Source organism: Neovison vison, chromosome 12 (genome assembly GCF_020171115.1).
Source record: "Neovison vison isolate M4711 chromosome 12, ASM_NN_V1, whole genome shotgun sequence".
NCBI classification, from domain to species: Eukaryota; Metazoa; Chordata; class Mammalia; order Carnivora; family Mustelidae; genus Neogale; species Neogale vison.
Window position 1 is genome coordinate 101,073,005 of NC_058102.1, and position 27,400 is coordinate 101,100,404.

A 27,400-nucleotide genomic window follows, 5' to 3' on the forward strand; every position below is an offset into this window, starting at 1 on the left:
AAGCTTTCAAAAACAAAGTATTTTTAAAGAGTCAAAATGGGTCTGAGCTATGCTCAGGAGAAGAGATTTCATCCTCAAAAAGAAAAGTCTAGGTTACCCCTGCTGCAGTAGTCATCGTGTGTCTCTCTCACGCACATTCCCCCTGCTGACCTGGAGAGGTCAGTATCAACAGTACTAAATCACATAGATACTATGTATGCCTGATGTCATGCAATGAAAATGGCATTTAATGTCTGTGGTTTTCCTCCCCCAAACGCATAAAACTAACCTAATAATGAGAAAAAAATAAATTCCAATAGAGGGTCAAACTAAAAAATACCTGACAAGTACTCCTCAAAACTATCAAGGTCATCAAAAACAAGGAAAGACTGAGAACTTGTAACAGCCAGCTATTTCTGGATAGAAAAAAATATTAGGTAAAACTCAGAAAATCTGAGTAAACTGTAGACTTTTCATTAATAATAACATAAGAATACTGGTCCATTAATGTTGGCAAATGCACCACACTGGTAAAAGGCAACAATAGTGAAACTGAATATATGGTATATGGGAACTCTCTATATTAATCTTCTCAATTTTTCTGTAAATTCAAATGTTCTTTTTAAAAAGATTTTATTTATTTGACACAGTGAGAGAGATCACAAGGAGGCAGAGATGCAGGCAGAGGGGGAAGGGGAAGCAGGTTCCCTGCTGAGCAGAGAGCCCTATGTGGGGCTTGATCCCAGGACCCTGAGATCATGACCTGAGCGGAAGGCAGAGGCTTAATCCACTGAGCTATCTTGGTGCCCCATGTAAATTCAAAAAAAACAAACATGCATACACACACACACACACACACACACACACACATCTCATTTTCTACTAGGCCGCAAATTGTCACCATTCAGAGCTCACTCTTTGGTTTTGAATAAAGGCCAGAGAACAGAGGAACTAATTCCAGATTTGGGAACTAATTCCAGAAGATCACTGATCATTGGCTTTTGACATGTGCAAAGGAGATATACAGTAATGAGACTGTATTGCCCATAAAAACATTCCACCTTACCATCCAAAAAAGTTCTGACACTTCAAGGTAGTCACAAAAGAAGCTTTTAGCTTTATTTTACCATGAGGACACTGCTCAAAACACTTTTAAGAATCTGCTTCTGGGGGTGCCAGTCTGGATCAGTAGAGCATGTGACTCTTGATCTTGGGGTTGTAAATTTGAGTCCCGCATTGGATGCAGAGATTACTTAAAAATAAAATCTTAAGGGACACCTGCATGATTCAGATGGTTAAACATCTCTCCTAGCTCAGGTCATGATCTCAGGGTCCTAAGGATAGAGCCCCCCAAATCCATGGGGAGTCTGCTTCTCCCTCTCTTCCTGCCTCTCCCTCTGCCTGTGCTCTCTCTGACTCTCTCTCTCAAACGAATAAATACAATCTTTAAAAATAAATAAAATAAATAAAATCTTTTAAAAAGGAGTCATTTTCAGAGTCTATAGCACACAATGCAATGAATATTCATTATCCGCAGGTGGATCTGATGTATGCAAATAGCCAAAAACTCAGGCCAAGACTGTTGAGTAAATGGGGTGGAAAATCTGGGTAGTAAATGTGTTTTAGAATATTTTTGGATTTTAGAAAGGTAATATGGTGCATATACAACATATAGGGCAACAATCCCAATGGGGCCTAGGACAGTACCCTGTAATCAAACAAATTAATTTTTCTGCATTGAGACATAATTATTCACACTGGGATAAACAAAAGTGGGATAAATGAAACTATAAACAACTTGATATAAATTTCGGAGGTATGCCACAAGTAAGTTCGGGTCAGATTAGGTTGTGGTGTCAAATGAGTTAAGAAAAAGTTTTTGTTTTCACAATTATTATTTTTTTTAATCTAGGAGGATTACAGACCATAAAAATTTGTGAAGACACTCTATTTCAACTCTTCAGTCGCCCAAGCTAGAATCCCAGCTACTTGGGCTATTTGCATACATCTTACCACCTTTCACTTGAACCACTTTAATTTTCTCCAAGCTGGTTTCCTGTGGTTTTTGCAACCATAAAACCCTTCATCCACACTACTCTTAAATGCAGATCTGCCTGTGTCACTTCCATATTACAAAGTCCTTATGATTCCCTAGTTTCTCCAGTGATGAAGCCCCGGGTCATGACTATGATCTAAAACATAGATGTAAAGAAACGAACTACAACTGGGCTGTTCAAAGTTTGTTACCAATCTGCAATGAAAGTATTTCAGAAATTAAGTGTAAGCATTTAGAAACTTTTCTTGCAGTTTGACAGAGAATTTTTGTATTTGTTGAATCTAATAAAAATATGGACTTTGTTTTACTTTTCTAACAATTCACATTCGGTGTATTTTACAGAAGTAGGGAACAATGGATTAGAATTTTTAAAAGGTTTTATTTATTTACTTAAGAGAGAGAGAGAGCACAAGCAGGGGGAGCAGGAGAGAGAGAAGCAGGCTCCCTGCTGAGCAGGGAGCCCAATGCAGGGCTCAGTCCCAGGACCCTGGGAACATGACCTGAGCTGAAGGCAGACACTTAACCAACTGAGCCAACCAGGCGCCCTGGAATTTTTTTAATTGGTCCTTTGCCATAGTTTGAGAAAGCACAAGTCTAAAATACACTTAATAAAATGGACTTGTACACCTTCCTGGGTTGGTTTTCTTCTAAAGATTTTATTTAGTAGGGTATGTGTTGTAATGAGCACTAGGTATTATGTAAAACTGATGAATCACAGATCTTACCACCTGAAACAAGTAAGACATTATACTTTAATTAATTGAATTTAAATGTTAGAAAAAGTTAAAAATATTTATTTATTTATTTTTAAAATTTTTATTTATTTATTTGACAGATAGAGATCACAAGTAGGCAGAGAGGCAGGGAAGCAGGCTCCCTGCTGAGGGGAGAGCCCGATGCGGGGCTTGATGTGGGGCTCGATCCCAGGACCCTGGGATCATGATCTGAGTGGAAGGCAGATGCTTTAACCCACTGAGCCACCCATGAATCCCTTATTTATTTATTTATTTATTTGAGACAGAAAGAGAAAGCGCACACACAGGCATGGAAGGGGAGGGGGCGGAGGACCAGAGGGAGGACAATTTGACTCCATGCTGAGCACTGAGCTGATAGGGAGACAAATCTTACAATCCTGAGATCATGACCTAAGCCGAAACCAAGAGTAGGACACTGTAACTGACTGAGCCAATCAGGTGCCCCTCCCTGGGTGGCCTATCCAGCAATAATGAATAATTTCTTTATTTTTTTAAAGATTTTTATTTATTTGACAGAGCAAGAGAGACCTGAGCCGAAGGCAGAGGCTTAACCCACTGAGTCACCCAGGTGCCCCAATAATGAATAATTTCTAGTTTCTGAAATATATTCTGTTTCATATCTCCATGTAAGTTTCCATTCTATTCTGCCTTGACTGGCCCTAGAAATCTATTCATACATCAATATCCTAGGCTACATCAACAAGTACTTTGGATGCCTGTCTAAACCAGTTTCCTACAACACCAGAAGACATCAGTTGCCCCCTATTCTTCTGTCATTATTGGGTACCCCTTTTGTTGCACTATCTCCCTACCTCCTTCAAGGCAGAGGTTAGGATTATTTGTCTTCGCCCGGTGAAGCATCTCTTGTAAAATGACTAACTGAAGGAGAACACTCCCTAGACCACAATTATAACATGTTACAAAGAGAAAAAAATGAGGATCGTTATTTTATATTCATATTTTTCTGTTACTAGCAAAGATTTCAGTCTCCTACCTTTCCCATCTGGGTATGAATTAATTTACCAGAACACTGGACATTTTATTTTTTTAATTTAAGTAAACTCTGCGCCCAACCTGTCGCTACAGCTCACCACCCCAAGATCAAGAGTCACATGCTATACTGACTGAGCCAGTCACACGCCCCACAACAGTGGACATTTTTGAAGATCAAGGGGCCACTGGAAACTTTAAGTAAAGGAAACCTCTTCACTTAATAGTTTAGCCCAGGTTTGGCCCCTTTTGGAGCAAAATGTGTCAATCGCCCTTTTCAGACCAGGAAATAGCATCATTAATGCATTCATTTCAAAGGGCCCACCAGAGAGCAGACCAGCGCTAGAGAAGTCTTCAGCTGAGGGAGAGACAAGCAAGTATAATTGAAAGGCTTAGAAAGAGCCTTGAGGCCTCTCAGGGATGGAAGGAATTAATTCTGCCTGGTGGGGGGGGGGCATGAGGGAAGATGACATTTGAGCCAGACCCTGCTGAGCGAACTTGATTTGGCCTGGTAAAAACGTAGTGGAGGGGAATGTGAGCAGTGCAATCTGCTAGATGAAAATCTGCACGTGCCCAGGAATGACAATCCTTCTGGTTAGCAATTTCCTCACTCCTCTTCCACCCACTTCTTCACACTCTTTCCCCCTGTTCTTGGAAAATTGGGACTGGGGATACTGTTTCCCTTCCTGGAAGAGACCGGTGTAGACAATAAATTAATCCTTGATTAAATGGGATCCCTTGATATGCTATGCGTAAACTCTGAGAACACTCGGATGGGGGAGGAGGAAGCAGGTGAGTCAGGTAGGGAGGGGTCCTGATCCACACTGGGGAGAATGGGGCTCACGGAGAAAAAAAGGAGAAATAAGATTTTTGTATTTGTGCAACACCTTTTATCACCCCCCCCCATGCCACCTTTTATCTTTGTTTTTCTGTAGCTTCTCATAGTCTCGGTCTCTTTGTCTCTGTCTCTCTCCAATTGCAAAAGGCTGGAAATTCCTAGTTCTCAACGGAAGGGAGTAGGAGGGAAGTTGGGGGTGGCAGGAGTGGGAGGGAAGCGAAGAACAGACGTCTCAGCAGCTCCGGCTGCGGGGGCGCTCTGGGCCTCTTGCGGGGCTTCACAAGTCAATGATTTTTTTTAAATGTACATATTTTTAAATCCACACATAGGGGCTCACATACAAACCTAGAGAGAGACAGAGACACAGATACACAATTCGATGTAAAGAAACATATAAATACATTATCTGAGGATACAGAGGCACAAACTAGCAATAACGTCTTAAATTTGCTTGGCACTTTACAGAGTCTTCATACACACCTTCTCATTTGAACCTCACGACAACCCTGAAAAACAAAGATACAAACCCTCAGGAGTTCCACTCTCCCACACAGGTTCACACCCAGGGAGACCCCCTACTTACTCCCCTAGGGGAGTGGGCAAGCCCAGGTCTTGGGGCTGGTCTCCCTTCCTCCCTCTCTGGCCGAATATCCGCCCCCAGAATAAAAAAGTGGAGGACCCGGAATCGGCTCCTCCCTCGTCCCCTTTCCCGGGCTGGGACCCAAGGGCCCAGCGCCCAGCTGGTTACCCTCGCCGGCTTCACTCGCTACTCCGCCCTCTTTCCTGGGCCTGCGTCTCCCTCCGGACCCGGGGGCTCAGCACCGCCCCAAAGGGGCCCGGGTGGGAGGGAGGGGGGCGCCTGAAACAGAGGCTGCGTGGGCGGAGGATGTGCGTCACGGGGCGCGTGGGCAGGGGGAGGGAGGAGGCACGTGGAAACCCGGGGCCAGCGGCTGGCAGTCCAGGCTCCAAAATAACCAGAGAAGAGTGGGGGAGGGGGTGCCCACACACTTCAGAGAGGGTCGGGGAGAGTCCCGGGAGGGAGCCCGTCTAGCCGCGCCTTCCAGTTGCAGAACTGGGGATGAGGAGTTGGGGGAGGAGGGATCTGCGCTTTCCTATTACCTCCTCACTGCGTTTGGGGCTGAAAGAGAAGTGAATCTTAGGTACCGAAATCCCACCCAGGGATGCACTCCCCCTCTTCTGCCCCTACCAGAGACGGAAAGGTCCCCCTGCTGAGCCGGAATGTAGAACTAGTCCCGGCCCACGCCGCCCACGCCTTGCCAGGCCCCGAGCCACTCAGAAGTGCGGAATGGCGGGGCGGGGCTGAGGTTTCGGATCAAGGAGAACCTGACCCCCGGCCGGTCCGCTCGGTTCCCCATCCACCGTGCCTTCATTTTGTCGGGGCCTGGAGCCAGGACCGGCCCTCAGAGCCCCTGCTGGCCTCCCACCCCCACCCCCACCCCGACCTCCTAGCCGTGGGCGGGAGTGTAATGGGAACCAGATGGGGCTAGGAGAAACAAACGGGGAGGGTGGGTTGCGGACGGGGGCTAGGCTCCTTGAGGGAGCTCCTCCCTCCAACTCCTCCGCAGGGAGCCACGTCGGACTCTCCGGCCTCCCGCCCATCTTCCATTAGACTCTCTAGAGCGCAGGCCCCTAAAAACGTCCGCAGAATGGGACGTTTTTACCGTTTCTACCCCAGCTTTGCCACAGAATTCCCGAGGAGCAGGTCCCCATCCTTAACAAACAGGGTGCGACGAGTAGAGGAAGGAGGGGTACCTTCTTCCATCCCTGCCTGACCAATGCTCTAACAGCCCGACGCGACTGATCGACGCGTTAGCTTCTACCATAACTCTCCCATTCCTGTACCCCAAACTTCGACAGGGACTCGAGGCAGGGATGGAGGCCTGGGTTTCTGAGCAGGGGCCTTCAAATGACTCCTTTTGCAGCAGGGTAAGAGTGCTGGGATATCCGAGGAATTCCTGCAGAGCCCCGCGCTCGCAGACCTGCCCTAAGCGCACACTCAAGGGGAGTCGGAGGCACGCCCGAGAGGAACCGCGCACCCCAAGACTCCGCCAACTTTTTCCCGGCTCATTCCTAGCAATCCCACGTACAGCATCGCGAGGCCGGAGTGTGGGCAGCGGGCGTCCGCGTAGTTGTTGAGGCGCGTGTGCACGTTCGTGCGTTTCTCCGTGTTTTTGTGTACCCGCGCGTGGTTGTGAAACTCCGCTCTCCGCTCGGAGGGGTAGGAGCGGGCGGGGAGGGGGATGTAGGAATGTCGCCGGCTGGGCGCTCACGTGGGTACGTGGGCGCGAAGAGGGCCGGCTGTGCATCCGGCGTGGGCGGCGCGGAGCGACCTCGCCCCGCCCGCCGGGTCCCCAAGCCCGACCTCCCGCAGCCCGGCCTCGGTCACCTCAGTCCCAAGCTCGGCGCCGCAGCTCCGAGTCCCCGCCTCCGCCTCCCGCTCCACGCCCCCTCCCCCTAGTCTCCGCCTCTCTCCGTCGCTCAGCCGCGGCGCCTCCACCGCCGGCCCCGAGGCCCTGGCGCCCGCCCCCCGCCCCCGGCCCCCGCCCCCGGCGCTGCCCACGCCCTCCGCCCGCCCGGCAGCCAGCGCCGCGCCGGGCCTCGCTCCCCGTGCGTCCTGCGGGGGCGGCGGCGCGGAGAGGCGGCAAGCGCAGCCGGGGAGGGGGGGGCAGAGGCACAGACAGAGGCGCGGAGGCTCGGAGAGAGGAGACGTGGAGGGAGGGACGGAGCCCGGACAGCGGCGGACACGGCAGCGCGCGCCAGGCGCCGAGCGCTGGGCACCGAGAGGGGCAGCCCCTGTGGCCTCCGGCCGTCCATGCACAGAGCGCCCTCCCCCACAGCCGAGCAGCCGCCGGGCGGAGGGGACTGCGCCCGCCGGACCCCGCAGCCCAGACCCAAGTTAGTGGGCAGAGGGAAGCGGCGGGGAGTGGAATGGGTGGAGCTGGACTCAGTAAAGGGGTCCGGAGGGCGGAGGTCGAGGAGAGAACGAGGGGAAGCGGGACGGGGGTGGGGGGTGGAGACAGATTGAAAAGGGGGTGCGTCTTTGAATTAGGGGCCCTGGGAGCAGGTAGGGAGCGGATGAAGCTGGATATGAAAGAGTAGTACTTAATTTTCCATCCCTCGTTTACTCTGCCGATGTGATCTGGCATGTGAACCCCCTGCAAAGAATGTGGGGGCCCCCAAACGCCAGGGGAAGCCCTGGAGCTCTGGCTGGTAATAGGGCTGGGGGAGGGCTGCTGCGCTGTTTCAGTCTTCCGTTGATACGGAGTACGCGAGCCCCGGGGTCCGGGAGAAGCCGGTGCCTCGGAGCCAGGGGAGAGCATCAGCAGAGCTGTAAAGAAGCTTTAGGCTTCCCTTCTCTTTTCTGTAGCTATATTTACGGCACGCGGAGGGGAGTTTCGGTCTGCAGCCCCTCCCTCAAGAGGCTTTGAGCCGCTCCTCTGCTCCACTTGGAGGTGTGGGTGGAAAATGAGGGAGAGGAGGTAGGTGGGAGCCCCCGGGCGGTTTTCGCCCACTCACGCTGCCGCTGTAGGAGTGTGTGTGGGCGGAACAGGCCCCCGAGCAGAACAATTGAGGCACTCCTCCCTGCTGGCGCCTGAGCTGAAGGGATCGGCCTACCTACCCAGCAGGTGGGGAAGGTCACTGGAGAGGGGCCAACTTAAGGGGCACTGGGCAGTCGGGAGGAGAGGGGAGGTCCTGCGGAACAGCTCAGGGGAGCTGAGCAGAGCAGGGGTCCGCCAGGCTTGCTGAGTGAGAAAGGGCCACACCCCTCCCTTGCAGCTGCCTGGGTAGGACGCCACCACGGAGTGAAACTGGCCAGCAGTAGGTCCCAGGCATCAACTGTGGGGAGGACAGGGGTCCTACATGCACCTCAGTGTAGAAAGTCACCTTGAGTAAAGCTGAGACTGCTGGGCATTTAGGGTGGAGGGTGAAGACTGTTCTGGGGGAAAAGGAAGCCCAGCCATCCCGGGAGGGTGCTGGATGGCCTCACTGCTCAAGGTCTCCTTGCCCCAGGCCAGAAAGTAAAAGCTGAGAATGGGGGTGAAGAGCCTTTGATTTTGGCAGAGAGACTGGGCTGCCTTTTGGTACTTGTGGCCGGTCTGGGATGGCACTGCTGTGTTTATGCCTCCTGGTAATGCCTAGTTCTGAGTCTGTGCTCAGGCTTGGGTCTTGGGCAGAGAGCACATTAGAGGAGGGGAAGAGAAGCAAGCAGGAAAGAGAGGACAATTGCGAGTGTGGGTTGGTACTCAGCAGGAGGACCCATACTGACTGCCTGCCTTTCTCTCTACTGCACTCCTCTTCAGGCCCAGTGCCCGAGCCATGGCACTGCCTCGGACACTGGGGGAGCTGCAGCTTTACCGGGTCCTGCAGCGCGCCAATCTCCTTTCCTACTATGAAACCTTCATCCAGCAGGGAGGGGACGACGTGCAGCAACTGTGTGAGGCTGGCGAGGAAGAGTTCCTGGAGATCATGGCACTCGTGGGCATGGCCACCAAGCCCCTCCATGTCCGCCGCCTGCAGAAGGCACTGAGAGAATGGGCCACCAATCCAGGGCTCTTCAGTCAGCCAGTGCCTGCTGTGCCTGTCTCCAGTATCCCACTTTTCAAGATCTCTGAGACTGCAGGCACCCGGAAAGGAAGCATGAGCAATGGGCATAGCAGCCCAGGGGAAAAGGCAGGCAGTGCCCGCAGTTTTAGCCCCAAGAGCCCCCTTGAACTTGGAGAAAAGCTGTCACCACTGCCTGGGGGACCTGGGGCCGGAGACCCCAGGATCTGGCCAGGACGGAGCACTCCAGAGTCCGACGTTGGGGCGGGAGGAGAAGAGGAGGCAGGCTCACCCCCCTTCTCCCCACCTGCAGGGGGAGGAGTCCCGGAGGGGACCGGGGCTGGGGGGCTGGCAGCAGCTGGGGCTGGGGGTGGTCCGGATCGCCTGGAACCAGAGATGGTGCGCATGGTGGTGGAGAGTGTGGAGAGGATCTTCCGGAGCTTCCCAAGGGGGGATGCTGGGGAGGTGACATCCCTGCTGAAGCTAAACAAGAAGCTGGCGCGGAGCGTGGGGCACATCTTTGAGATGGACGACAGCGACAGCCAGAAGGAGGAGGAGATCCGCAAATACAGCATCATTTACGGCCGTTTTGACTCCAAGCGGCGGGAGGGCAAGCAGCTCAGCCTGCACGAGGTGAGGACCCCATTCTCCTAGGATTGCACTTGGCTCCCAGGCCTCACCCTCCTCACCGTGGAGAACCTTCGCCCTCCCCAACCTGTTTCCTTGCCTCCTGACCAGGACCCCATGCCCCCGTCACCCACACACACACCCACACCCCCACACACAACCCGGTCCCGGCCACTGCAGTGCTTCCCTCCTCAGCTGAGAGCGAAGCAGAGGTACAGGCCAGTGCCGGGCAGTCCCGCTTAGTGCCGCTCGGGACTGCTCTGGCTGAGGGGACTCCAGGCTCCCTCGGCAGCCAGGGATGTTGGCCTTTGTCTTACGCCTCCAGAGAACTCCATAGCATCAGATCCTTAACAAGCGTCTAATGCACGGGCTTTATGTGTCTGATGGCGAAGGGTGGGAGGAGGTCTGGGCAAGGCAGCGGGGCCTGAGGACTGTGCCCGCTCGGGCGGCCCTCTCCACAGCTGACCATCAACGAAGCTGCCGCACAGTTCTGCATGCGGGACAACACGCTTTTACTGCGGAGGGTGGAGCTCTTCTCCCTATCGCGCCAAGTGGCCCGAGAGAGCACCTACCTGTCCTCATTGAAGGGCTCCAGGTGAGACTTCCTTCTCCAGGTTCCTCCTAGATTAGACAATCCTGCCAAGGAGCTGGGTCCTGGGCCTGACTTCCCAGGCAGGGGCCTCTAAGCCTGCTTCCTGCCCACGTGTGTGTCCTGCTTTGCGCCAAGCCCACTTGTCTGGGCCTGGGCCCTCCTCCTGTCCATCTCAGGTTTTGTCTGCTCACCCACAACAGCAGTATCAGAGCTAGACACTCCTGCTCAGTCAGCTGCTTTCTGATCTTGAAAGAGCACACGCTCTTCCCCAGATTCTATGTTCTGCCCCACCATGCTTCACCTTCCCACCTCCCCAGCTTCACCTTCCTTACTGCTCTCATCTTCGCAGGCTTCACCCCGAAGAACTGGGAGGCCCTCCACTGAAGAAGTTAAAACAGGAGGTAGGTTTCTAGGGTGGACACACGGTGTTAGTGCCCCTCCCCAACCCCTCCCTTGTTAGGTCCTCATCTTCCCCTTTGGGGCATCCACAGGTTGGAGAGCAAAGTCACTCGGAACTCCAGCAGCCTCCACCAGGCTCTGAGTCCTATGCACCCCCATACCGGCCCAGCCTGGAGGAGGACAGTGCCAGCCTGTCTGGGGAGAGTCTTGACGGACACTTGCAGGGTGAGTGTCCATCAGAATACTTTTCTTCGAGTTCTGGGCGTGGAGTAGGTGGGAGGAAGGAGCTAGGAGGCCTCTGCCTGGAGCAGGGTTGGGAGGCCTGGCTGGATGGGGGCAAAGGGGCCTGGGCCTATGGGTCTGCTTTGCGCTTGAGGTTGGGGGGGGCGGGGCGGGGTTCCGTTGACTGTAGTCCCTTACCTGATCCGTGCCCATGCCCACAGCTGTGGGGTCATGCCCAAGGCTGACGCCGCCCCCTGCTGACCTGCCGCTGGCATTGCCAGCCCATGGGCTGTGGAGCCGCCACATCCTGCAGCAGACACTGATGGATGAGGGGCTGCGGCTAGCCCGCCTCGTCTCCCACGACCGCGTGGGGCGCCTCAGCCCCTGTGTGCCTGCGAAGCCGCCTCTCGCAGGTGAGGCAGCAGCAGCGCTGTCCCCAAGCACCCCTGCCACCCAGGCCCCACCCAGCAGTCCTGGCATCCTGGGGCCAGGTGGGAGGGAGAGGGATGTAGTCACCAGAGAGGGCAGCCTGTAGGGTGCTGGGGCTCCAGCCATCCAGGCCTTGGGCTGAGGAAAGGGGGATCCTACAGGGATGTTTTCACTAGGAGGATCTGATCCTAATGGAGATCTGTGAAAGGGGTGCTGGAGTGAACAAGGGGACAGAGAGTGGGGGACTAGAGGAACAGGAAGGGAGGGTCACCAAGAAAGGAAGCAGAGACAGAGCTGCCACCAAGGCAGAAGGGTAGGGTAGGCTAGGAGTTACAGTGAGGTTGCCTAGCTGGGAAGTAGAGGAGCCCAAAGGGGGATGCTTTGTGTGCATATGGGGGAAGGGAGTAGTCCGCCAGAGGGCCAGAGCGGCTGGGCTGAGAGTGATGCAGCAGACAAAGCCACCAACCCTGGCTTGGTATTTTTAAACTGTGCGTGGGTGGGAAGTGGGGGTGGGGACTGGAAGGGGGGGCTCTTTTTGGGGGAGGAGTTGGGAGGCTGGCTTCCTGTGTTCCCCCTGATTTGGCTTCTAAGAAACTGGAGGGGCATGGTAGGGTAGGTGGGGCCTGGGAGGGGGCCAGGGATGAGTGGGGGCGGCAGAGCCTGGGGGGGGAGGGGGAGAGGTCAGAGCCAAGCCACCCCCACAGCTCCTGACAGAACCAGAAATTCCAGCAGAACGGAGGCGGGAGAGACAGAGGAGAGAGACACATACAGAGAGAGCGCTACACACAGCCAGAAAGGGGAGGGGGACGCACACACTTGGGTATGGAACACCCCCCATACACACACCTATAAACGTGCAGTGGGCAGGAGGCAGCCTATCAAATCCAGCTCATCTTTGCAGTCTCCCGACTCCTGCCTCCTGTCCAGCCACCTCCTTGCATCGTCCACCCCACGGCCTCCTAACTTACCCCTTTTCTCCCTACAGAGTTTGAAGAAGGGCTGCTGGACCGATGCCCCGCCCCGGGACCCCATCCTGCCCTGGTGGAAGGTCGCAGGAGCAGCGTCAAAGTGGAGGCAGAGGCCAGCAGGCAGTGAGGGGTGCACTGGTGTCCTCAGACCCAGGACTCGGGCTTCTGGCTCACATGGACTCCGACATTCTCCCTCCCTGGCATCTAGTCACAACCCTGGATCCTTCAGCTGCCCTTCTCCTGCCTCCCCACCTGCTCCATGGGCATAGAACTATGGGGCTTCAAGCAATAACGAGCAGGGGCCTGGCAAGAGGACACAAGGAGGGTGCGTGGTGCCCCTTCACCCTTGCCTAGAGCAAGGGGGCAAGGACTCTGTCTCCAGGGTATCTGGGGTTCTCCCCTCCCTTACACAACACACTCCCGTTCTCTGTAGCTTGAACCAGTGGTATGAGCAGTTGGATTCAGTTTGGACATGGGGGACAAGGGGACTTCCCTGGGAAGGTCCAACAGCTAAAAATGGCAATGTTTCCCCCCAGAACTGGGGGCCTGGGAACACTGGACCTCCTCCTCCCCTCTGCCCCCCCATTTTTGTGCTTCTAGTTTGTTTCTTTAATTTAACAAGTGCTGCAGTTTGCCCACCTATCCCCATCTTTCCCCCAAGTCCTCAGCAACTTTTTCCCTCCTGCCCTCTTGGGGGGTAGGGGGTAGGGTGAATGTGGGGTCCCCTCGACCGGCCCCCTCAGGAGGCCTGGGTTGGACTCAGGGTCTCCCTCAGCTGGGGGCTGGACCGCAGCACCTGTCTGAGCAGTTAGAGCGTCTTTCTTTTCAGATCGTGTACAGTAGATTATTTATTTTGTTATTTTGGAATAAAATTTATTTTATGGCTTAGGATCGATGACCCCCACCCCAAGAGGGAGAAAGGGTGGCACGGGAATGGGGCAGTGGAGGGAAGCTGGCAGTGAATGGGCAAAGAGAAAAGCAGCAGCAGGGAAGGCCCCCTAATTCACTCAGAGGACCTCATGCCCGGGCCTGGGTCCCAGACTCACCCCTGGCCTTTGGGCAAGATTGGCAGGGTTGAGCCACCAAAGCTAGAGCCACATACAGATGTCACAGCCACACAGACCCACGGGGGCCACGGTCCTACGAAAGCTGAGTACATCTGGATTAGCGTGCATCAGAGAAGCTAGCGCATTCGCTGGTGTTTTTTGTGCAGTGTTTCACACTTCTGAACTTGTCACACAGGCAAGATCAGAAAGATACACGTATTTCTGTGGCCATAACAGTGAATGTGTGTGACATCTGTATATTCACACGTCTCAGGGATGCACACTTTCACACGGCTGCCCGTAAAACGCAACCCTTGACCTGCACAGTCTCCTACACATAACCAAAAATCTCCATCTGACTGACAGGAATGTGGGGCTGTTGGAAATTTGTTTTTTAATCTGGGCATAACCCACCTCAGTAACCCAACTGTACAGATTCTCCCACCCAGGGTCTCCTGAACTGCTTCTCCATCTACCCCAGGGCTGGGACCCAAGCCTATCCCTCAGGTCCCAGCCCCTCGTACAAATGTGTGCACATGTCTGCATGTTTCTACGTGTGTGTCCTGGGCTCGGGCTCAAGATGGGCAGAGAAGACCTCTATGCCCTAACCTGTGCTGTTGCCCAGCCTCCTTCCAACTCAGCCCCATCTTCCAGGGAGAGGTGTGTGTGTGTGTGTTTTCTGTGTGTGCAGGCGTGTTGGGCCGTGTCTTACTTTGGAACCTGAATTTCCCTTCCAGCGTTGGAAGGGGGAGGACAGGGGTGTGTGGTAGGAGGAAGGAGTGGATAGGCTCCACCCACCGTGCATTTTCCTGGCAGTCTTTTCCTCCTGACCAGGGAGTAGATGGGGATAGGAGGACACTCTCCCCATCTGCCGCTTGGCAGGAGCGTGGGCAAGTGTCCAGAGCAGGTCTGGGGGGATAGAAGAGCGGTCTTTCTCAGGGCTTCCATTCCAGCTGGGATCACCAACTAGGGTTGGCCCTTAGGTCCAGGTGGGACATTGAGATCCCAGACTGCCCATAATGAGAGGGCTGCAAGAGGGGCTGAGTGCCCAAGGCTCCTCCCCCCGATTCCCCTTGCCCCTCCAGGAGAAGCTTGGTGAGGTCCTGTTCAGTAGGAGGCAGCAAGGGTGGGAACATGTCTTCACCAACCCTGTAAGAAGGAAGGGGAGAAACAGTAGGGTAGCTATGGCACCCACTCCTCCAGCCCTTGCCCAGCCATCACCCCCAGGCCGCCACTCACCAGGTTCCCTGAGGGAACCCTCCCACCGACTGGCTCATGCAGCTGTCTTCAGCCATGGTCACATCTGAGCAGAGCAGGGGCTCAGGAGTGGACACGGCATGCTCCTGAGATGGGCATGGGAGCAGGCCCCTGCCAAGACCAGAAAAGTCAGTAAGAAGGGGGTGGGATAAGGATGGGAAGGAATGGGAAGCATGGGATCGGGAGGGGTGCTGTCACTCACTGAGGGTGAGTTTGGTCAAAGGACAGGTTCATCGGGTTCAGGTTGGGGGGCATCTGCAGGTGAGATCTGGAAACAGGAAGGAGGGCACAGTCAGAGAAAGGAAGGCTAAACAAGGGCAGCATGTTCCAAAGTCAAGGTTGTTGAATGAGGAAACAATTTTCAACTCCTTTTCCCGACCACATAGTCTTGGGTAAGCCGTGGGCTCAACCTTCTCATCTGTAAAACGTGTATGTGTTGGGGATTGGGCTGGGGGAGGAGAGAAGGGCTGAGCTAGCTGATTTCTTTATTTATTTGGGAGGAGGGGAGCAAAGAAATGGGGAGAGAAACAGACACTCAACAACACAAGTGCCAGGGATTTGGAGGGAGGCTTTATCCCTGGGCCCCTAAGATCATGACCCTGAGATCATGACCTGAGCTGAAACCAAGTATCAGATGCTTAACCGACTCAATCACCAAAGAGCCCTTGAATTAGCTAATTTCTAATGTTTCTCTGGACTCTGGTGGTTCTAAGCCTCCCAGTCTCTACCCTACCTCAACTCCTGGGAGAGGAGATGTTGTGCCTTGTCTAAGAATCAATAAGCACCTGCAGTTATTATAAGAGTGTACTTAGGGAGGAAAAATGTCTAGGCCACTTCAAGACCAAAACAGATGAATAAATAAAAATCCAGACAGCAGATAAATGACAGTGGCAGGAGAGGTAATCTTAGTTCTTAACATAGTTTTTGCTGTGAGCTTTACAGGTATCACTAATTCAATTAACCTTCATAATAATCCCCCGAGGAAGGTATTATTAGTATTATTATCAATACTCCCTATTCTCAGGCACCAGTATGAAGCAACCTGCCCAAAGTCAGTAGGTGGTGGAGCTGGAATTTGAACCTGGCTAAGTCTGGATCCTAACCACTAACCTCTCAATGGAGTGGACAGAAGAGACAGAGTGTCAGCCTTTTGCTGCCCCTTTCTCACAGCGGAGCCTCTCCTAACAAATGGTAAATGCCCATCCCCCTTACAGGTGGGTATCCGTGTCCCTTCCACTTACTCTGGGAAGGTTGTCAACGTGTCTTCCCGGGAGAGGGCTTGGTACGAGGGGATGGAGTGAGAGTGCGGTGGGTACACTTGGGACCTGGGGAAAGAATGCAGACCCCTCTGAGGCCAGCCCTTCTGCTGGACACCCCCACCTCCTGTCCCAAGATGGGAATCCCTCTCCTGGAAAGGGAAATCCCCTACATCAGTCCCTACTGCCAGCTCTCCCAGCTGCCCAGGCTTAAACACCTGTCCCCACAGACCACTCCCATTCCTGCCTCTCAAGCTCCTTACACCATGTCTGGGCTGAGCTGCATATTCATGGGGGAATCAGCGGCCATTCCAAGATCGTAAGCTGGCACCATGGTAGGCATTTGGGGCTCCAAGGTAGGAAGTGGCTGGTCCCTGGAGGAGGGAGGGAAGGTACGTGTGACTGACCAAAGGCTGATGCCACCACTTCTTCCAGCGAGGAGTACCAGGCCCGCCCACCGTTCACAACACCACACTCACCTTTCCACAGTCATCTTGATGGTAGCTGGGACATAACCCCTGCCGTCCTTACCCATTTGTTCAGCTGTTGTGGGGGAGGAAAGGAGAGCCATGGAGTGCCCCAGGATTGGGGAGGAAGGGATGTGCAAAAGTGGGCATAGCTGATGGGCAAGTAAGAGAAATAGGGCTTTGAAAATGGAGAGAGAGTCAGGATGACATACACTGTGTAGGAAGGGGGCAACTGGGATGATGGAAGAGATGGGCAAAAGAAGGGTTCAAACTGCGAGCTCCAGCTTACGCTTGTAGTGGCTCCGGAAAGCTTCATCCTTGGGTTTCTTGGGGTAGAGGTTTTTGAGCTGAGCAAGGTCCCGGATTCGATCTCCCAGTGAACGAATAGATAGGTCTTTGGCAGAGAATGGCTGGATGTTCTCTATCTGTGGGGAGCCTACAATAGGAATGAGACCCTGAGTCCCCTCTGTCCAGACATTCTCCCCCTCTCCATCAGCCCCAACACAGGATCCACTCTCAGTCTACCAAGGTGAGGGGGAGAGGAGTTAGGGTGAGAGTCCTGGGGGAGGGAGACCAACCAGTCTCTGTTCCGACAGAGCTCACAATGAGAAGGTAGACTGCAGAAGGGTGGAGGGAAGTTGGACCTCAGGAAGGACTCCCTGAAGATCAGGCTTGGCATCAAGGAAGGCCAAGACATTTCCTTCCCAGAAGAAACCCCAGAGGGCACAGGCACAGAAACAGAGGACTGGCTGGGGTGACCTCACCATCCTGGCCCCGGATGACATGGGCAATGGTGATGCCTCCAATCTCTGAGTCGCTGAAGCGAAGGAGGAATGTTCCATCAGGCTCGTTGAGAAGAAGGCTAGTGACGTACTGTTTGCTGATGAAGCCAATGATCAGCCTGGCCAGGATGAAGGAGAGGATGGGGTTGGGGCACTGGCTGTGGAGAAGGAGCGAGGGGTACAAGTGCTCAGGCCACTGGGGCAAGGACTCACCGATCTGACCAGTAGCTCCGGAGACAGCGCTTGGTGAGGTCCAGGACACCGTCGAACCACTGCCAAAAGGTGAAGCCACGACCCAGCAGGATCTCCTGGGGAATAAGGAGGAGCTAGTGTGAACACAGGAGGGCCAGAGCTAGGGCCTGGTTAGGACAGGCCCTAGCTTTGTGTGTGAGTGCCCACACAACAGAGTCACAGGGCTGAAGGACAAAACAGAATCTGAGATCTCATCAAGGACAACGGCCAACCCTCACACTGACCAGGTGCCAGGCAGTATTGCACGTCCTTTCCATAAATTCGCTTACCGGATCTTTACAAGCCTCTAAGTATCCCATGTTACAGATGAAGAAGTCAAAGCCCAGAAAGGTCAAGTAACTTGCCCAGGTCTACACAGCTGGTGAGAGGCAGAGCTGGGATGTAGCCCAGGAAGTCCAGACCAGAGTCCCTCCTAACAACTGCGCTCCACCGATCCTTGATTAGAACAAGGGCAGCGGAGTCCAGACAATGCAGATTGCCAGGTGCGAGTGTCCTGTTCCCTCTGCTAACACATCTTTTCGTCATGTAGACTTCTCTTTCTTTTTTGCTAAGAGAACAGTACATGACTGCATTTACCCAGCTGGTCCTCAACCAAGACATCCAGACCTTTTCCCCCATTCTTGCAACCGGTCCAGTTCTGAGCCACCTCCCTTTAAGGGCAGTTAAAATACGGTGGCTAAGAACGAGAAATAGGGGATTATATCCCACCCTCCTCACCTGCTGGACAAATGACTTAACCCCTCTGAGCATCACGTTCCTCACCTGTAAAATTCGGATAATAGCAACTACCTCAAAGGGATGTTGGGAGGGGTAAGTAGATGACACACCTAATGCGCTAAACACAGTTCCTGCCACATAGTAAGGTGTCAGCGCAAGGTTGCTGGTATCACTGTGCGTGTCCCTGGGGGATTTCATCCTGGTTTTTGAAATAGGAACTATTTTCCCAATGGGTCAAAGTCATTTTGAATCAGAGCTGTGTTTACACACAATCTGGATGAGTCATGCGAGTCACTGGTAGAGAGGGAGGACAGAGGGCCCCCAGTCCAAAACATGAGGGACGCTAGGGAATGCTCCCTCTGGGCTTACCCGCCCGACTGAAGGGTTTTCCTGCCTGGGCTGTGATGGAGGCTTCCCTGATCCCCATGATGGGGCACCACAAAGACCCCAGAGGTCAGTCTCTGGACAGAGGTTGGGAAGGTCCTGAGTGCCTCATGGATGAAGAGCTTAGGGGTGGGAGGTCCAAAAAGCAGGGGAATGACCTTGTTGAACTGTGACCAGGACACGGAACGGTGCTGGAAGGCCTCCATGCTGAGGCTGTTATCATTGAAGATCTTCTGGGCTAGGAAGAGGAAGTGCTCTGGGAGTAGCCCCCGATTGGTCCCCACTTCAGCCATGAACTTGAGGTTGAGAGTTTCACACATCTTCTCCCACGGCACGCGCTCAGCCACCACGAAGGGGACACGGTCCTGGGGTGAAGTGGAAGGATAGGACACTTCAGACTATCATTCTCCTTCTTCCTCAGGATGGGCCTTCCTCCTTCCTCCCTCCCACCTCCCCAGCGCTGCCCTTCCCAGCCATTATCCCCCTGAGCTCGCTCACAAAGATGGTGCTTTTCCGAAAATAGTTTAGGGTGCTACAACATGGTAGCTGTTAAGACCAGCACGGAAAGAGGTCAGAAGTATAAAAGCGTGAAGTTAGAGAGTTTGATGAAAGGAGTTATGGCCACTCCCATTTGAACATGTCTGCTCCCTGCCTCCCCCCACATGACAGCCCACGTTGCTTGCCCCTGTTCCTCCCCTCCCTCCCTCCATGGCCACTCCAGGTCTTTCCTCACCATCTCAGAGAAGGCATTGTCCCACAAGATGGTGGCTTTGGCATTGTTGTCCTGGTTGCCGTGGACAATGACCACTAGCGGCAGAGACAGAGCCTGACAGGGGCGAGAAGAGGGGGATCTTGGAGCAAGGGGCTTCCTCAGGGGGTTGGCTCTGAGAATGCAGGGACGCTCTAGGAGTCACACAACATAGTCAAATGTTCCTGGTGTGTTATCCAATGTTTTCTGAAGCTCCATTAAGGCCTAACTGTAGACAAGTGGTTATGAATCAGTGGTTTAGAGCCAGACCTCTGGGTTTCCAATGCCAGCTCCAGCACTTCATAGTTGTGACCTGGGCAAATTCTTCAGTCTCTCTGTATCTTAGTGGACTCATCTGTGAAATGGGGCTAATGATAGTACTTACTTCTGTGTGTGTGTATGTATGACTTAAAACAGTGCCCTGGTCTACATGAAATGTATAATAAAAGCTAGTCACCACCACACGATTCCCAGGTAGGCACACTCTTGCGCCTCCCGCCCTCGCCCTGATCCCAGTGCACACGGATCCCAGAGGCACGGGCTACGGAGCCATCATGAGGAGCGAGGAGCCAGGGCCCCAGCATGTAGCATGGTGGGGAGCCGGTGCTCTAGACTGGGCAGCCTGAGAGGCTCAGTTCACCTGGAGCTGGATGGGGAGTTTGTTGGGGCCAAATGTGAAGCTGGTGGAGAAGAGCACCGCACACTTCTCCTCGGTGACGGACTCAGTGCCCTTCCGCTCACAGCGCTTGATTTTCTTCAGAAGCTGCAGGAGTGGGAGGGGGAGCAGGGGTGAGACTTCCCAACATCCTCTCCAAGGACAGTCCCTCAGTCTGAAGACCCCCACCCCCACTCTTCCCAATGGCTCCCCAAAGCCCTCACCAGGTTCTTGAACAGGGCAGAACAGCAGTTGCCAGGAATGCTGTTCTCCAGGGCCACGGTGTTGTTGATGATTTCCCCAGTGCTTTCTCTGCCAGGGGAGGTCGGACACTGACTGGGTGCATCCCAGCAGGGCCAGGGGTGGGGAGAAGCTTGAGTCCATGGGTGGATGGCAAGGGCGACCGGCCCCAAATCTCCATCTCCCTGCTTGGATTCTCAAGGAGGTCCCTATCTTGGCCAAATCACAATTCTCCATCCCGTTCCAGCCCTGATGTGTCCCCTCCCTTCCTCTGCCGTGACCATTCAGGGTCCACACACCTCATAGCCCTCCCTCCTCACCACCCTGCTCTTTTGGGGTGCCGGTCGCCCAGGCTCCCCTGGCCTCCACTAGCCCAGCAGACCTTCACCAGCCCTGGCTTACGCTCCAGCCCCAGGCCCCTGGGGCATGCTCAGCTCCCTGGCTTGCTTCTCAGTCACCATGTCAGCCCTGACCAGCGGAGGCTTGGCTGGGGCCCCCAGGAACCGTAGGCCCAGTAAGAATCGAACCCCAGCCTGGAACTTGGTCTGAGTCTTCAGAACCTGGGGGGGCTGCTTCTCCACCAGAAAGGAGCTGAGAGGAGTGAAGACACAGGGGAGTTTAGTGGCTAGGTCCCTTCTGGCACCCTTCCCACTGCTCTAAGCCTCTTCCTTCCTCAGGGTCTGCTCTAGGCCGGGTTGAGTGCTCAGGGGGCATACCTAGTGACGAGGGTTCGCAGGACTTCATCCAACCGGCTGATCAGCACTGCCCGGGCCTTGGGCTCCAGCTCCCCGCCAGCTGCCCCCACTTCCTGCTGCAGCTGGGAATAAATGTCCACCAGGCTCTCACACCTGGGGCCAGGACAGTGGTCAGGGGATACACAATTCGGGCGGCCCAAACTCCCTACCCCTAGACCCAGAACGAAAGCAGGAGAGTGTGTATGGCTGCAAGACGCCTGGGGTGAAGGGGCTGTGGGACCTGCCTTGACTCTGGGTGTGAGGCTCCTTCTCTGCACCTGGACCCCTGTGGAAACCCGGCTGCCTCTTCCCCAGGACTCTGATGCCCACGTCAGCTGCCAACACGCATGGCACTTTGGCGCAAATTGAAAGGAGCCTCCGCCCAACAGACCAAATAGGAAAAGACTGCCCAATCCGCTGGGCAAGGGGCTCGAAGAGAAAAGCATGGGCCAAGGGAGGCCTGGGTGGCTCAGTTGGTTAAGCATCTGCCTTCAGCTCAGGTCATGATCCCAGGGTCCTGGGATTGAGTCCCACATGGGGCTCCTTGCTCAGCATGGAGCCTGCTTCTCCTTCTGCCTGCTGCTCCCCTTGCTTGTGTGCACTCTCTCTTTCTGTCTTGACAAATAAATAAATAAGATCTTTTAAAAAAGAAAGGAAGGAAGGAAGGAAGGAAGGAAGGAAGGAAGAAAAAGACAAGCATGGGCCAGGTGAACTCCCGCTCCCACTCCCCTCGGCGGGGCGTGCTCAGACAGACAGGATGGGACCTGACAACAGCGCAAGCTCGCAGCCCTGCTGGAATTGGCCTGCTGGGTCTCTCTCTCACACCTGTGTCACAGAGAGACACCTCGGTCTCTCACCTGTCCTCCAGCCAGGACAGCAGACACCCATCCCTGGCCCTCCCTCAGTCCCATCAGTCTTGCCCCGACCTCTCCTGCAATGGTGCCAAGCTCTCTTCAAAGGGTGCGCCGTTCCCTGCCAGCTGCTGCTGCCGTTTCCAAATCTGGATCCTCTTCAGCACCAGGGCCTGGGCAGCTTCCAGCTCCCCAACAGTCTCCTGCAGCAACGTGGCCAGGGCCTGCAGGCAGGGTCGGCCTGAGCAGGGGCCAGCCTGGCTCCTCCTCCAGCGCCCGAGGGCAGGCCACTCTCTCTTTCCCCTCTCAGTCCTGCCCCTTCTCCACCACAGTGTGTATCCCTCTGAGGCCTAATCTCCATCCCTCCACAGAGCTGAGATCCCTCCCGGACTGTACTTTTGAGTCCAAACTCCACCTCTCAATCCATCAATTACCTCACTTGGCCCCTTCCCGTTGGCAGGAGCATCTAACAAGTTGTGCAGAGACACTGAGGGTGAGGGCAGAAATAAGGGGTACACATAAATCTGAGGTTCGGTCAAGGGTGAGGTCCAAGAGGGTGTCACTCCCACCCACTCCCCAGAACCCTCTCGGAGCGCCGGACCCACGCTCCCACCTTGGCCAGCCTCAGCCCCTGGCTGCAGGGCCTCTCGGAGAAGGCGAGCTTCCCCCACCCGGTGCTGCAGCCTTTGCAGGGCTGTGGTAAACTTCAGTTCCTCCTGCTTCCAGTGGAAGGGCATTGGCAGGTGGCGAAACTGCACGGGAGGGACAGACACCAAGAGGTGAGATACTCCGTCATCCCTCTACACTAGGCCTCTGCTTCCTAAAGGGCTGCCTGCCATCATGCTCTGCCGAAAGGAAACAAACCACTTCCCTTGTCTGGCTCAATTCCACTTTGAAGGTTCTCCCTGACCTTTTGGAATCTCCCGGGGATAAAAATCTCTCTCTTGGCAGAAACAGCTTCTTACCCCTTGCTCTCTCCTCCCCAGGCCTCACTACCCTCAGCCCCTCATTTTGAAGCTTCCCTGAGCTTGGCTTGGGGAGCACTCTGACCCCTGGAACCTCCTTTGGTTATCCTGGGCCTAAAACATTGAGCCTCTCCTGAAGTTCAAAGTCCTTCTAGTTTCTCATGGCTCAAGCTAACATCCCAGGGAGTTGACGTGGGGTGGGAGGTGGGGTATTAACAATACCTGTTCCATAACAGCTTTTTTCTCCCCTTGAAGGATTTGTCTAAAAGTGGCCACCAGCTTCAGGGGGTCCCTTTGATATATGCTCTAGAGAAATGAAGAGTGGCGGACTGGGTTAGCCTGGCTCTCACCCATGTTATTCTCCCCCTCCAATCCACGCCACCACCACCCCCCACCCCATTCCTAAGCACACAGAAAGGCAGCACAACTGTGGACTCCAGAAGTTTTCATGCATTTGCATGCTTTTAAAACCTCATTTGCATGCTAGCTAACAGCTAACTACAGGAACACCAATTTGCTCTCGCATCCAATTTCTTCAGGTGTTCCAGGTCTCATCCCAGCTCCACTCCAGCCCCACTCCAGCCTCATCCCCTCCCCTCCCTGTCCCTACCTCCAGGGTGCTGATGTGTTGCAAGATGGCACTCCCCTCCCCCTGCTTTCCAGCGGAAGTCTGAAGGCGCTGGACAGTGGCAGAAAGGAGGGCACTAGCCATGTTGCAGCAGAAGGTGTCTGAGCCGACCAGGAACTCCCTGTGGGAAGATCAAGATGAGGTGGCCTTGGGTCAGGGTTTCTTCAGTTCTACTGATCTTCCGCCCTTCAACAAACAGCTCAGCAGCTCCTTCCCAGTCCTAGTCTCCATCCATGCCCCCCCCGTTCAGCCTCATCCATGTGCCCCTTGTTCCCCAATTTTCCAGCTGCTATGGGATGTCCCCTTGCCCCAGTCCTGACCTTCTTCCTCTTTGACTGGGGCTCCTTAGGGTGTGGGGGACTCCATGTGTCAATGTGCATAATCTGGTCCCCGCTAAATCTTGGCCACCACACAGGGAATAACGCATCCCAAGTCCCGACATGGGACAGAGCAATCTAAGGAGAAGGAAGGTGGGAGAGGGAAGACCTGGAGGAGACCAGCACAGGGAAGCTAGGACTTACCAGGGCTGGTTCTCCAGCCAGTCACTCAGGAGATGCCGCAGGTGTTGGGGAAAGTCGACATAGAGCCGCTGCAGTTTTTCCGGAGGCATCTTGGAGACCAGACCCCACAGAGACATGATCTGGGGTTTGGAGGGTGCCTTCTGGAAAGGAACAAGGCCACTCTGAGAGGCACCCAAGAAAGTCGGCTTACGTTCCGGGGGCAGCCAGCAACCTCCTACAGATCCCAGATCCCAGATCCCATCCCCATCACCACTCACAGCCTGACACCTCAAACGGGGGACATCATTGGTCAATGCCCCAAACAAGGTAATCCCTCCAGTTGTAAACAAAGGGGTGATGGGGTAGGAAGAGCTGAATTACAGCCAGAGGGCTGGAAGGATAGGACAGGTGGGCAGAGTACAGAAAGCTCTCTGAGAGAAGGCAGAGGACTTGGATTGCAGCTCGGAGCTGGCTCTGGTTCTGTGGGCAAGGAACCTCCCCACTGTGAGGCTTGATCTTCTCATCTCATAAAATATGAGATTTGGATACATGCAGAACTTTCCAAAAATTTCTAAAGTAGTAGACAATTTTAGTGTTTAATCTGTGGAATCCCAATTACATAAAAGGTATAACACTAGAGTTTCTCTGTTGAAAGCAAGTGTGGTAGGCCCCAAATCCTACGGCTTCTACTTCCCTCTCCCTACCTCCTGACCCCAAAGATGTCACTAAGGACACCCCTCAAAATCCTGGGGCTCCATGAGATAATTTGAAAACGACCAGGCTGGGCGATGACGAAGAGAACGGGAAAGCATTAACAGCTACCATTTATTGAGAATTTACTATGTTTGAGGCATTACATGAAGCTCATTATCTCAGAGCTTTGCAGTGATTTTTAAAATATGGATCTATGCCCTTTCATAGATGAAGAAACGGAGTCTAAAGGAGGTTCTCTATCTTGCCAAGGCCACTGAGCCAGTGAGTTCGGAAATCAGGATTTGATTCCAAGAGGTAAGTGACACCGTTCTGTGAGGGCCCCTTCCACATCCAGACCCCAACATCCTAAGAGGTGGGGCTGTGGGAGGAGAGCTGACAAAGGGAGGCGGAGATGGAGGAAAGGGTGAAGCAGAGAGAACTTGGAAAGAAGGTGGGAGAGATTGGAGAAAAAGTAGTGTTAGTAAGTCTGGAGTGAAGAGCCTAGAAGCTGGGAAGAGGAAGCTAGAGGCTGGGCTAGAGGCCAAGGGCAGAGGAGAAAAGAAGGAGAGAGGAAAGGAGGAGATGGAAGAAGTAGGGCAGAGGGTCGCATCCCCATTTCTGGGTGGGCTGCAGGGTGGGGGGGGTCAACCAGTGTTTTCCCAGGGGTCTCTCAGAGCCTGTGTCCCATAGTGCCCCTCTCCTAGAGATGAGAGAATGGCGGTGGAAATGCCCTGAGTCTCCCCCAACCCAGTAACCGCAAGCCCTCTTGCTGGGGTTTTGGCTATTCCTCTCTCCCAGACTTCCGAAGGGATAGAAAAGAGAGGGAACCCTTCTCTGGAGATTCTTGGTTCCAAGCCTTCTTGCTCCCCCCACCCACCAGCTTCTATACCCTTTAGCTCTTTTCTCTGAAAAGCAGAACCCTCCCGCCTGCTCAGGATCTCCCAACAGGCCTTTCTCTACCACCTCCCACCCTGGAGTGGGGCACCTATTGGTCTATGTTTCAAATTCAAGAGAGGACTCCATTCCTCTCTTCTCTCTTCCTCTCTTGTTTCTCATGGTGCTCAGACCTTTGACCCTCTATCCCTACCCAAGTGGAGACAGGTAATCCTTAAGCAGAAGGCAGCCCCCCCCCCCACTCGCTCCCCACTTTCTTCTATAAACCCTTGTCGAGTGACCAGCCTCCCGGCAAGGCCCAGGCTTCAAATCTCCTCCCCTAATCCATCCCCAAACCTCAGAGGGCCACCCTATAACGAAGCTGAGCCCAGGGGCCTGCACAGACTGCGGACTGCCCGCACCGTAAGCTTTAAGCCCCCCAGAAGACCGGCGGGGAGGAGGAGCCACGGCGCGGGAGGGCGGGGCCAGCGTTCCCCAACACTTTCCAACCTGGAAGGCAAGCCCGGACGTCCACCATGCTCCGCAGCTTGCTTTCTGGCCTAAATCCGATCACCTCTGACCCTGCATTCGCAAGCCCTCTGACCGCGGAACCACAGGATCAAAAGTCAAAAGAGCTTCTCTGAGTTGCCCAATATGTGTATGTGGCAGTGGGGGCGGGAAGGTGGAGCCAGTTCAGCACGAGGAGGGTTAACCCTGCGCCGCCACCGGGAAATCTCGGCGTCTACAGCAGCCAAGCGTGGAGCACTTTTGAGGGGGAAATTCCCCCTTCTCCGGGGCACCATGAGGTCTACATCTGGGGCTCGCTCATCCCCCAAGCCACACCCTTGAACGACAGCATTTATGGGGGGACAGGATAGGGGCTTGTCAAGGACCCACCTCCCTCGGGCATCAACCTTCTAGGGAGGGGCACCACCTCCCCTCCCCCTCTCCAGGGCAGAGGGGCACCTCCTTGCTCTCCTTTCCGTGCCTTTACTTGCCCCTGGAGGTGCGGGGGCGGGGGTGTGGAAAAAGTGACCCACGCGGGGAGGTAGGCGTGCCGGGCCTTGCCCAGACCAGATTCCTCTGAGAATTCAAAAGTGCCCAAACCCAGGACCACCAGCTCCCAACACCAAATGAAACAATTTCCCGGGAACCATACACTCCGCCCAGGGTAGGGTCCCGAGAGTACCCCTGCTAATCCACACCCCCCTACACACACTTAAAGTCAGCACTTCCCCCTCCCCCTCCTCGGAGGCATCCCCTCACCTTGGCAACCCCTCCGCTGTCTTCTCCCTCTCTCAGCGGGCACTGCCAGGCCCCATGAGTCCGTAGCTCTATCCAGCGAGTTCAGGCCTGGCCCTGCGGGCACTGCCCCCCTCCCTCCACCACCACCACCACCAGAAACAACACACACACACACACACACACACACACACACACACACACACACAACCTCTCCCGTCTTTCCTCCTCAGTGTAAGCACTGGCTGCCCCAGCCCGCTGTTTCCGGCTTCTCCGTCTAACCAGGTCCCTCCCTGGAGCTCTGACGACACAGAGAAGAGAAAGTGGGCTGGAGGAGGAAGAGGAAGAAAGTAGGGTGAGCGTGTGTGCCTCCTGTGCCGAGTGGGGGATCATGGGTTCCAAGGAGCAAGGACTGGGGCTCCCGACCTTGGGACCAGACTGGAGGGGAGCCTGACCCCCATTTACTGTGTCCCCTCAAAAGTGATCAACTTTTCTCCAGAAAGTCACCTAAAACCAAGCGGAGACCTGTGGCTCCAAACTGCCTCTCCCATACTCAGAATTTTGCTGGGGCCTGTGATTTGGGCACAGGAAGAACTGGGCACCCCCACCCCCCACCCCGGGACCTCTGAAAAAGCTAAATCCCTCTGGGCTCTGTGCTCCCTCCAGTGGAGGACCCTGAAAGCAGCCAGGGA

General features: G+C 54.5%; 2 protein-coding genes and 1 long non-coding RNA gene across 8 annotated transcripts; 1 reads left to right on the plus strand and 2 right to left on the minus strand.

The window, feature by feature from the left end:
• Window positions 1–4,236: 4,236 nt before the first annotated feature.
• On the minus strand, window positions 4,237–5,438 carry LOC122891684. The gene is made up of 3 exons (XR_006381306.1): window positions 5,367–5,438; window positions 5,099–5,124; window positions 4,237–4,963 (listed from the first exon to the last, which is right to left on the minus strand). It is a non-coding gene; the product is annotated as an uncharacterized LOC122891684 (long non-coding RNA).
• Window positions 5,439–7,242: 1,804 nt separating this feature from the next.
• NAB2 (NGFI-A binding protein 2) lies at window positions 7,243–13,309 on the plus strand. Of its 3 annotated transcripts, none has more exons than XM_044226498.1 (7): window positions 7,243–7,534; window positions 8,941–9,814; window positions 10,270–10,403; window positions 10,750–10,801; window positions 10,892–11,024; window positions 11,243–11,434; window positions 12,436–13,309. In XM_044226498.1, exons 1-7 carry the CDS (start codon window positions 7,452–7,454, stop codon window positions 12,543–12,545), a joined length of 1,578 nt encoding a protein of 525 aa, XP_044082433.1. In that variant the 5' UTR covers window positions 7,243–7,451; the 3' UTR covers window positions 12,546–13,309. The 3 variants fall into 3 exon arrangements, with proteins under 3 accessions (XP_044082433.1, XP_044082435.1, XP_044082434.1); XM_044226499.1 differs by lacking the exon at window positions 7,243–7,534 and adding an exon at window positions 7,901–8,265; XM_044226500.1 differs by lacking the exon at window positions 11,243–11,434 and having other exon boundaries at window positions 7,244–7,534.
• On the minus strand, window positions 13,237–26,983 carry STAT6 (signal transducer and activator of transcription 6). 4 transcript variants are annotated; one of them, XM_044226496.1, is made up of 22 exons: window positions 26,733–26,983; window positions 23,922–24,058; window positions 23,383–23,521; window positions 22,995–23,078; window positions 22,421–22,559; window positions 22,242–22,294; window positions 21,883–22,031; window positions 20,939–21,070; window positions 20,625–20,813; window positions 20,207–20,318; window positions 19,968–20,090; window positions 19,313–19,405; window positions 18,738–18,944; window positions 17,440–17,534; window positions 17,209–17,345; window positions 16,734–16,880; window positions 16,457–16,520; window positions 16,241–16,351; window positions 15,963–16,046; window positions 14,924–14,989; window positions 14,704–14,832; window positions 13,237–14,613 (listed from the first exon to the last, which is right to left on the minus strand). In XM_044226496.1, the coding sequence occupies exons 2-22, from the start codon at window positions 24,035–24,037 to the stop codon at window positions 14,424–14,426; spliced, it is 2,559 nt and encodes an 852-aa protein (XP_044082431.1). In that variant the 5' UTR covers window positions 24,038–24,058; window positions 26,733–26,983; the 3' UTR covers window positions 13,237–14,423. The 4 variants fall into 4 exon arrangements, with proteins under 4 accessions (XP_044082431.1, XP_044082432.1, XP_044082429.1 ...); XM_044226497.1 differs by having other exon boundaries at window positions 20,207–20,294; window positions 23,922–24,061; XM_044226494.1 differs by having other exon boundaries at window positions 23,922–24,061.
• Between the last annotated feature and the right edge of the window lie 417 nt (window positions 26,984–27,400).

Coding starts and splice junctions, on each gene's coding strand:
- NAB2 (XM_044226498.1), top strand. CDS start 7,452: ATGCACAGAGCGCCCTCCCCCACAGCCGAGCAGCCGCCGGGCGGAGGG. Junction 9,815..10,269: donor AGCAGCTCAGCCTGCACGAG/GTGAGGACCCCA, acceptor CCCTCTCCACAG/CTGACCATCAACGAAGCTGC. Junction 11,435..12,435: donor TGCGAAGCCGCCTCTCGCAG/GTGAGGCAGCAG, acceptor TTCTCCCTACAG/AGTTTGAAGAAGGGCTGCTG.
- STAT6 (XM_044226496.1), bottom strand. CDS start 24,037: ATGTCTCTGTGGGGTCTGGTCTCCAAGATGCCTCCGGAAAAACTGCAG. Junction 16,881..17,208: donor TGTCATCCGGGGCCAGGATG/GTGAGGTCACCC, acceptor TTCCTATTGTAG/GCTCCCCACAGATAGAGAAC. Junction 16,352..16,456: donor ATCAAGATGACTGTGGAAAG/GTGAGTGTGGTG, acceptor TCCCTCCTCCAG/GGACCAGCCACTTCCTACCT.